Source organism: Vigna angularis, chromosome 2 (genome assembly GCF_016808095.1).
Source record: "Vigna angularis cultivar LongXiaoDou No.4 chromosome 2, ASM1680809v1, whole genome shotgun sequence".
Taxonomy (NCBI): Eukaryota; Viridiplantae; Streptophyta; class Magnoliopsida; order Fabales; family Fabaceae; genus Vigna; species Vigna angularis.
This window is the reverse complement of record NC_068971.1, coordinates 21540849-21551873: the sequence shown is the minus strand read 5'-3', so window position 1 is coordinate 21551873 and position 11025 is coordinate 21540849. Positions and strand designations below refer to the sequence as shown.

The 11025-nt window shown below is 34.4% G+C and overlaps 1 protein-coding gene across 1 annotated transcript; it reads right to left on the bottom strand.

Annotated features, from left to right (window-relative positions):
• Nucleotides 1–982: 982 nt before the first annotated feature.
• Nucleotides 983–5217, bottom strand: LOC108326831 (nuclear transport factor 2). The gene is made up of 10 exons (XM_017560406.2): nucleotides 5004–5217; nucleotides 4309–4385; nucleotides 4084–4221; nucleotides 3458–3734; nucleotides 3154–3374; nucleotides 2794–2950; nucleotides 2579–2700; nucleotides 2446–2505; nucleotides 1874–1937; nucleotides 983–1782 (listed from the first exon to the last, which is right to left on the bottom strand). Exons 2-10 carry the CDS (start codon nucleotides 4357–4359, stop codon nucleotides 1364–1366), a joined length of 1509 nt encoding a protein of 502 aa, XP_017415895.1. The 5' UTR covers nucleotides 4360–4385; nucleotides 5004–5217; the 3' UTR covers nucleotides 983–1363.
• Nucleotides 5218–11025: the final 5808 nt, after the last annotated feature.

Genomic DNA, 11025 nt, shown 5'->3' with positions numbered 1-11025 from the left:
AAATTATGTGAATAACTGTTTGTGAACTTCATCAGACTGAACATATTTTCAGCCAAAATTAACAATTTTCAACTCAACTTGTAGGTGCAAGTTTTCAAAGCTCCCTATCATATCCGTTCAGAATTTAAAAAAAGAATCTGAAACATTTTTCATAACCAGCAATCAAGACAGTGAACTCACTTCACCAAAATATCTTCCTAAAAACACATTAAAAATAAGGCATGTGGAAAATTCATACAAACCCAAAGGTACCAATCTTAATGAATAAATTAGAAATATTTATCATTGAGTCCCGAGGCATGAAAACACATAAAATGGTCTCAAATTTCATTAAAAATAAATGAAACATAGTTTTTATGGTAGTACCATATCATATAGCATATATTCCAAGCAAGTTTTTATGGTAAGGAACTATCCATAGCTTTGGTCGTTCCAAAAGCTTGAAAAAAAATGGTGTCTAATGTTTTGAAACCATAGATTACTTATTTTCCAGAAGCTAATCACAAATTTTATGTCAATTTACATTAAATGTATCTAATGATGACAGGTTGGGAACTTTTGTGGTTTAGTCTCCCCTAGAAATGTTTAGCCAGAGGGGTCAATCACTTTTGCACCTTTATGCTAATTGGAATTAAAGGGTGATTAGGAAAATAATTAAAAAATTTACCTTAACCAATCTCAATAAATTTTCACTGTTTGAATTGTGTGCTTGATTAACTGGGTTAGATGAGTACTAACTTTTCGTATTTCATATTAAATTACAAGTGTCTGCGTTAGCCGGAACAGTGTACGTTTATATCGCATAAAATCATACTTCAACATATAATGTATGAATTTCTCATTCAGTTGTTGTACTTGCTTAGACAAAAAGAATGTCATTCTGTAAATATTCACTATCAGCTAGTTCCATAAAGCATAATTTGTTTCTGTACAAAACTCAGTAGTTATTGTTTATGATAGACCTTAATAAAAAAGCAAAAGATTGCAACCGATAATAAAATCATATTTAACACTAACTTTAGTGTTTTACAAAATCAAATCCGCAAATTCATGCTGATAGCAACCCCTCATGTCGCACCTACCAAATACTATCGAGTTCCCAAAACAAAATGAGTTACCCCAAATATATATCTATATTCAAAAAAGGTGGGGAAACACAAAAGCTACCACTACGACGACACTATCATAAAAAAATAGAAACTACCTTTACCAAGACCACCAATATAAAAAAAATGGGAAGAAAAAAAGAGCTTAAAACTTAAAAAGTAGATTATCCAAAAAAGGCTATCCTCAATTATCCAATTGCTTGAGATGTGTATTCTCCAGTGCATTTCCAACCAGGCTTACTCTTCGAGTGAGTTGATCAAGCAGAAGCAGGAACACGAACACCATTGGTTTTGACTGATGCATTAGCAGAAGCAGCACCTGGGCGATTCATGCGTCCACCAGTGGGTCCCATATGATCGTTTCTCTGATACCCCTCACCTCCACGGTTTGATAACCCTCCCCGGTTGCCATTCCTATAACCATATTCTCCCCTGCCATTGAAGTCATTGCGACCATTGAAGTCATTGCGTCCATTGAAGTCACTGCGACCATTGAAGTCACTGCGGCCATTGAAGTCACTGCGGCCATTGAAGTCACTGCGGCCATTGAAGTCACTGCGGCCATTGAAATCATTCCGGCCATAGTTTCTGCCATTTCCGTAATTTCCACGTCCTCTTAGACCATCTCCCCTGTAGCCTGGAGCCCTACCAGATGTGAACCGTCCTCTGGTATTACCTGAACGGAAAAGCAAACGAATGGCTGAATATTTGGAATGCAATTAAATCTAGATGTCAATCAAACCAAGATTCAATCAAAAAACACTTGCCTCGATTAGTTGATTTCTTCTCTTCAACAACAATTTGGCGGTCGCCAATCATAATTGGAGAAGCCTGAAGTTTTAATTAAAAATAAGATTAAAATATGTAACTATCTTGAGCAATTAACTACAACAGAAATCAGGAGCTTGCGTACAGAGCATCCCTTCAACCCAAAACAAGAGAAGATAATAACTACGAAAATTTCAATACTGACAATCATTTAACAAATATCAACCCAGCAGTAGTGCACCTTATAAATTAATAACACAAAGTGAAGCCCATCTTAATATATGTTTAAAACATGTAGCCTGAAAACCAATTTATGCCTCTGTTCAACCCAGCAGTAGTGCACATTATAAAACTAATAATAACAGAGTGAACCACATCATAATAAAAGTTTAAAACATGTTGCCTGAAAAAAAACATATGCCAGTGTAATGAGGCATAAAATTAAAAGATAACAAATTTGTTAATCTCAGTTTGAAATCAGATTCTAGTGAACCATTTATAAGTATTGAAATGTCTTCAAGATGAAGATTGGATATGGATTAGTATGGTACATTTAGAATAAAAAAAGTACCTCAAGAGCAGCTTGCACAGCACTTGCCACTTCAAACTCCACAAACCCAAAGGAAAATCCCTGTTCAAGACATGCATACAAATTAGCTCACAGAACTTGTCATGAAAGAGCATACAATCAACAAGAATTGTACCTTTTGGGTCCTAACTTGGATACCACCAATCTTAATGGGTCCAAACTTCTTAAACTCACTTTCCAGGAGGACAGGTGTAGCACTTGAAGAAAGACCTTTGACATAAATAGAATAGCCCTCAGCTGTCCAAAATCAAGTAAACAAGTTAACACCTCACCAAGTTATACATAAATCAACTTTGTACATTAAATTTTGTAACTGACAAGATACTGCACCTTCAGCTTCTTGAACAGTAGAAGCATTGACATCTGAGATAACATTGGGTGGTGATGCAGCAGCCTCCTGCTTAGGTTCATGATTCTTGTGTGCACGTTTCACAGAAACAGATGTCAGAGGAGCAGATGCCACAACACCCTCTTTCATGACCTTCACCTAAAAAGATCAACTAATTAGAAAGGAGAATAAAAAGTTTCGGAGTAAAAGGAAAATAAAAGCATTATCATGGTCAATTTTCAGAATTTCATTGCATATTATAGAATCAAAGGCATTTAAAAAAAAATGGTATATCAACTATCAAATTAGTAAAAGCTGAAAATGACAACAACGACAGAAGTAGTTTTAGCATGGATACTAACAATTGAGGCATAAGACTTCTTTGGGAGATCTTCCATTTGAGATGCAATCCCAGCCACCATCTGAGAAGCATCAGGAATTTCATCAACAACCTCAGGTACAGGTGCTTCCTCTTCTTCAATTGAAGCTTGAGTAGTTTCTGGATTGTAGACTTCCTCCCCATGATCCTCAACTGCCACATGTATTTGCTCAGAGACAGGGGTCTGCAGCACAGCATCTGCAACTGAAAAATTGGGAAAGTGGTAATTTTAAGAGAGTCAAAAGAAGCTAAAAAAAATAAAATTAAATCACTACTTTAGCTACTACCAGTGTCAGGATGGACAGGAGATACAGTATCCTGAGCAGGCACTTCAATCCCCTTCTCATCGACATATCTGAAAGCATCATTAAGAACAAAGTAGCCTTTCTCTTGGGGAGCAAGAAAGAAACATTGACTAAATTTCCGTTTATTGTCATCCTTTCCAATCATAAACCCTGTGACCAATACAATGACTCCCCCATCATAAGATTCTTGTGAATCAACAGATATGATCTCTGCACTGAGCTCACCATAACCCAGCGACAGTATCTTCTTGTTGATTTCCTGCACAATAAAATTAAAAAAATCAATTATTCAAAATGACTTTTTTGTGAGAAAAAAATGCTTACAGAAAAATTAAATATATGGACTTCAAAAAATCTACTACTGAACATGGAAAAAATAAATTCCTAATTCAATGCTCAAATTTTAAAACCCTTTCCAAATGCACAAAGTAAAATGTCGAATGTTCAAAAATAATAAAATATGGCAATAAATGCGAGGAGTGATCTTACAGGTCTTGGCATCTTAGAATTGCATGCAAGAACACCAAATGTCAAGAATAAAAAACATCTACAAAAATAAAACAAAAAGCTCCAAAAAAAGTGAAGAAAAGATGGAGGAGAAAACTCACAGACATAGTGGTTGTAACACCCATTATACCATTCTGTTCAGGTCGACCAAGCTTACTGACATCTTGGTAAAACCTATGCACCAGTTCAGGGCTTTCATGCAACATATGATAGTATTGATCAACAAAGGCATTACCAACCTACATTGTAATTTTATTCAAAATCAGTCAGTTTAGTCGTGCAAAGATTAACTGGGAAAAGCACAAATCAAAATTAGATATACATACAATATCAGCATCAGGAGTCGTGGGAGTGGCTTGTTGTTCTGAAGTTGCCATAATAACTGTTTCCAAGAGCAGTCTAACTGAAAAATTAAAATCACCAACTTATCATCAAACATATAAGATAGACAATTCAGGCCAAAACAAAAAGGCTGAAATCTCAAGAAAATTTGAAAACCAAAAATGTTAAGCTAAACCATTTTTTTCTTCAATAGCAATCCAAAACTGACAAAACCTACATGATAAAATCGTTTTATGTCCTAAAAACTAAAACAAATACAAAAGAGAACGTGAGACATAAAAATTTGAAAAACGTTTACATCGTCCCACTATGCCACCGAAAAGCATAGAAAATAACAACAAATAGAAGAAATTACATTGATTAACCTAAAATAACCACACGTAAATAATACAGGCACTCGAGGATTAAAACAATAAAATATCTCCGAAAGACTAAGAAAAATACATTATCAAACATAAAAAGAAAAACAAAAATAAGGATTCTACATTCACTGCGGATCCAAAACAAGTACGGCAAGCCACTTCTAACAATTAGTTTCCACGTTCAATTCCAAAACGAAATTCTAAAAGCAACATTTCTCAAACTTAAATTCCCACCCGGAAGTTCACCATGAAAACCATTTGAAAGGCTATAAGAAAAAGAAAAAAAGCGGAAGAACAGAAGAGGGTTTAGTTTTGACCTGGATCGGAATAAGCAAGGCGCGAGAAGAAGGGTAGCGTGTACGACGCTGCGTGTTCTTCTCAGCTTCCTCAGGGGTTTGCTAGGGTTTGGACTGCGGGATCTTGCAGGGAAGAGAGAGAAAGAGACCCTTCAACGTACGGTTGAGAGAGAGAGAAAAATAGAGAATGCGAAAGAACACTTGTAATTCTAATGTCTTTTTTATTCCAACGTAGGAATGTGGTATATATAACGGGTCTGAACCTTCTTAGGAAAAATGTCTATTCATATATCTTTTATCATTGATTATATCCTCTTGATTTTCTTTCTTTCATCATTTATTATATCCTTCTGATTTTCCTTGTTTCATCATTTATTATATTTTCTTTATTTTATAATTTATTATAATTTCTTATTATAATTCGAAAATATGTAATTAGTAAAACATTTATCAATGAATGCTATCAAATTTTAGTTTAAAGATTAAGAAAATATAAGAAAGAAAGAAGTAATCATTGTGGATTCATTAAAGATATTAAATAATGATTGCAATACATAAGAGTGTTATTTATTAAGTAGGACAATTTCATTGTTAAAGTAAAGTAAAAGAAAATGAACCGATTTTATCATAAATATTAAAATCAAAATACTTTTTTGCATGAAAATGGTTGCAAATTTTTAGATGTCGTTGAAAGTAGATTTTTAATTAATTATATAATTATCTCTACAGATTTTAAATATATAGTGACATAATCATTTAAATTTTTTTTATTATCTAATTCGTTAAATCGCATTTTATTTATCTTGTTTTCGCTTAACTCTTAATTCATTTATATATTATATATTTATCATCTTTTTATTCATTTAAATTATATACTTATATATATATATATATACATATATTATTAGAGTGAAAAAAACAATATAAATATAATAGTTTAATTCTAACGGCTTATAATTAATAAAATAAAACATTATTAAATTAATAAAATAAAACTTAAACTTATATATATAATATTAATACAATTATCTAAAAAAAATAACCATAATAATAAATATGTGACTAAAAATAATCATTAGACAACTAAGAAAAAAATTTCTCTATATCATCATCTTCTATTAGAGATGTTTTAATACTTATTCCTCATCTTCTCACACTAATAAAGAGATTATCTAAAAACAAACAAACGGAACATAAAGGAAGCATATAACAAAAAACGACAAGACAAGCTAATGTGTAAAAGATTTGGTCTAATATAATCGTAAAGTATCAATTTATAAACTAAACATGTACAACATACAACTAGTCATATATTCACACAATCAGTCGACATTAAACTTAATTATCCGAATACTTGTCTTCGACATAAGACTATAATGTAAGTGTGCACTTACAGTGGTATCACCCCTACCACCTACATGGTTAATCTGTTTCGTGTCTAAGACCAAACATTGTCCATCTACTAAGACCTTTTGCGACTCTTATTACATATCTTATTATACTTTATATGAGTGTGAATAGTTATTAAAGTTGAAGATACATTCTTTTTTACCCATATATTAATGCATAAATTAAATATTATCACTACACAACTTTTTTCTTGAAATTCTCTCAACAATACTTCTAAACATATTATCAATTATATTATCAAACATACGTAAAAACTATAATAAATCTATTTGAAAAAGTTCATATCATAAGAAAATTATAATAATATACTGAGTTAATGAATAACTTTCAACGTCAAACATTTTAAAAAAAAGAAATTGTAATAGTAAAGCATTTATTAATAAATACTATTAAGTTTTAGTTTAAAAATTAAGAAAAAAATAAGTGATTTAATACAGATCATGGATTCATCATAGGTATGAAAATAATGATTACAATATATGAGAATGTTATTTAGAATAACAAAAAAATAAAGTAGGACAATTTTCTTCTTAAATAATTATATTTTAATTTATAAAATAAAATAAACTAATTTTATCATAAATATTAAAATCAGAATCATTTTTCATAATGTTAAAAGATGGTTTCAAATTTTCTTAGATGTCGTTCAAAATAGTTTTTTAATAAAAAATATAATTATCTCTACATATCTAAATATATTGTGACATGATTACATTTAACTCTTTTTTTTATTATCTAGTTCATTAACTCGCATTATATATATATATATATATATATATATATATATATATATATATATATATATATATATATATATATATATATACCTACCGTATACACGGTCGTTCTCGCGAAAGCTACTCATTACTTAATGCGATCGATTACAACCGATCGGTCGAGCGACAATGACATCAGCAGGTAAGCTAAAAAATATTAATGGCTAATTATTAGGTTTAATGATTATATTAAATGCGAATATACAATATTAATGGGTGACACGTTATATTGTTTAAGAATATACTATATTAATGGGTAATTAATGGGCTTGATGACTACGAAGCCTATAAGTACGAGATTAATGACCAAGTAAAATCATCTTCTTCCATAATTACATTTAGACCTTCTTGAGAGACATATTTGACTTGAGCGTCAGAGTGTTTCCTGCAGGTCAATCACACTAGGAAGATAACCTTTAGAAGATTGGATGATCAGAGGATTACGGTGAGGTGCCCGAGTGATCAAGAGTGTAATTGGGAAGACGATTGACCTCAGACCCCTTCAACCGAAACATTTAGCGCCCATCGTGGGGCCTGAGGAGCATAGGACAAACCCAGTTGACACCACAATGACAGAGCAACTTCAGTTGGAGGTATTTCAAGAGATGCGGAGACAGATGGAGGAGTTGAGAGCTAAGGTAGCAGCCTTAAGGGCAGAGCAAGGTGATGGTCAGAGGGAGTGATCAGTCCAATAGTCGGTAGTACCAACGCAGGATCGTAGGGCTGATAATTTTTTGTGACAATCCAAGCAGAAAACAGGGGCCAGGAGGCCACAAGTGCTTTAGCAAGGGGGCTCAAGAGTTTCAGCCTAATCCTGTAAACCGCTCGGATCAGCCAGAAGCATTTGGCCCAATCGTGCGACCTGATCAGGCAAAAGTACTTCATCCCTTCACAACGGTAGTGATGAGGGCTCGTATGCCTGAAAACAAAATGCTTCTCGCGATTGAGAAGTATAACGGAATGACTAACTGATGATTAATATTTTATCGACTTCACTTAGCTTATTGTACTACATTTAATTAATGAATTGTGCTTGAATGTCCATTATTTCCCCAATTTTTCTAGTTGTGCTTAATTTGACCAGTATTTCTTATTTCATAGGCTAGCTAGGCATAATAAAAATTTGTCTTTAGAGTCATTCCCACCATTTGAGTCCATACCATTAGAGTCTCAATAGTCGACTTCTGCATCTATTGTTCCATACTTTGTGCATAGTGCATCTACTTTATCTGTTGCATCTGATTCTGATTTTAATTATGTTATTTTTCATAACGAGAACAATATGCCACAACCTCCACCTCACGAGAGGACTCTTAGGGAAATGGCTGCACTTGATTTCACTTATGAAAGCTTGTGCATCCAATATCCTAATGAGGATGTGCCATATGTTCTCAAGACTGGACTGATCCATTTATTGCCCAAGTTTCATGTTCTTGCAGGTAAATGTCTACAAAAACATCTAAAGGAGTTCCATATTGTTTGTTCCACATTAAAGCCTCATGATGTTCTTGAAGATCCCATCTTCTTGAAGGCATTCCCTTATTCACTAGAAGGCGTGGCAAATAATTGGTTGTATTACCTTGCGCCTAGATCCATCACAAGCTGGGATGATCTTAAGAGATTATTTTTGGAGAAATTCTTCCCAGCATCCCGGACCACAACTATAAGAAAAGACATTTCTAGGATTAGGCAACTTGGTGGAGAGAGTTTATATGAGTACTAGGAGATATTTAAAAGCTATGTGCAAGTTGTCCTCACCCCCAAATTTTCGAGCAACTCCTTCTCCAGGATTTTTATGAAGGATTGGACAACATGGAGAGGAGTATGATTGACTCTGCCAGTGGTGGAGCGCTTGGTGACATGACGCCTGTTGAAGCCAAGCAATTGATTGAGAAGATGACTTCCAACTCCCAGCAGTTTAGCGCCATAAATGATGTCATTGTGGTGAGAGGAGTTCATGATTTGCTACCCATTCTTCATCATCTACATGATAAGAAATTGGAGAGCAAGCTTGATGGTCTTTTCAGTTTGGTGACATAGTTGGCATCCAATTAGAGACCAACACCTCCATCTGCATCTGTTGCACGATTATGTGTTATATGTCCTTCCAATGACCACTATACAGATGTTTGTTCTTCTTTGCAACAACCCATTGGCCATGATGCACCTTAAGCCTATGCTGCAAACATTTACAATAACAAGCAGCCACAACAACAAAATTATGACTTGTCCAACAACAGGTACAACCTAGGGTGGAGGAATCACCCAAATCTTAGATGGTCCAATGCTTCCGAGCATCAATAACAACAACAACAACGATAGCAGCAGCAGCCATCACCTTTCCAAAATGTTGCAGGTTCGAGTAGACCATATGTGCCTCCAACAGTTCAGCAATATCAAAGGCAACAACAGCAGCAAGAGATACTTGCCCAACCAGCTCCTCAACCCTGCACTTCTTCTGAGCCTACACTAGAGGAGCTTGTGAGGCAGATGACTATTCTAAACATGCAGTTTCAGTAGGAGACAAGATCTTCCATCCAGAGTTTGACTAATCAGATGAGGCAGATGGTTACACAACTTAATGAGGCACAGTCTTAAAGTTCTGATAAGTTACCGTCCCAAACTGTGCAAAACCCGAAGAATGTCAGTGCCATCACCCTTAGATCTGGGAAACAAATTATTGTGCCCATAATGCCACCTCATGCACATGCACCTACACCTACTCAGAGAAAAGAGGACCAGGTTGGTCTAAGCAGGATATTTGAGGCAGGTGGTCCTTCTTCTTCTTCTTCTTCAAGTGAACCTTCTTCTTCTTCTTCTTCTACCACCACCACCAATGCATCTTCTACCTTGCATTGTCTGATCCCTCTTCCATTCCCTCCAAAAGTCATGCCTAGCAAAAAGATGGAAGATGTAGATAAAGAGATTCTTGAGACCTCTAGGAAAGTGGAGGCGAACATACCTCTATTAGATGCAATCAAACAAATTCCAAGCTATGCCAAATTCCTCAAGGAGTTGTGCACACACAAGAGGAAGATGAAGGAAGATGAAAAGATCAACATGGTAGAAAATGTGTCTACACTTATTGGTAAGTTTGTACCGCATATTCCTGAAAAGTGCAAGGATCCAAGTACATTTTGCATCCCTTGTGTGATTGGGAATAATAAGTTTGAAAATGTCATGCTTGATCTGGGTGCCTCCATTAATGTGATGCCATTGTCTATATATAAATATTTGTCTCTTGGTCCTCTACAACCTACGAGTGTGGTCATTCAATTGGCCAATACAAGTGTTGCCCACCCGACAGGTTACATAGATGATGTTTTGGTTAGGGTTGGTGAACTGATTTTCCCTGTTGACTTTTATGTTTTGGAAATGGAGGAGGGATTCTCTCATGGATCCGCTCCCATAATCTTAGGCAGACCATTTTTAAAAACTGCCCGAACCAAAATTAATGTGTATGTTGAAACTTTGTCTATGGAATTTGCTGATATTATTGTTCATTTTAACATTCTTGATGCGATGAAGTTTCCAGCTGAGGACCATTCAGTGTTTAGAATTGATATTTTGGACGATGTTGTTGAGAAATTTGCTACTAATTAGTTTGATTCTATGCATGATAAAGAGCACTCTTTTCTATCTTCTTTGTATACATGCATTGAATCTGAATTTGAATCTAAATTTGTGAATGATGTTGATTTTGATGTGGATTTTGATGTGGGTTATGATATTAATGATGTATTTGTCATGGATATTGTTGTTGAGTTTGATGAGATGGGTGTTGTGCCTTTACATGTTAATTCTTTAGAGTAAGAATGCACTTACCACTTTGTAGGAAGTACAGATAAATCTGACTT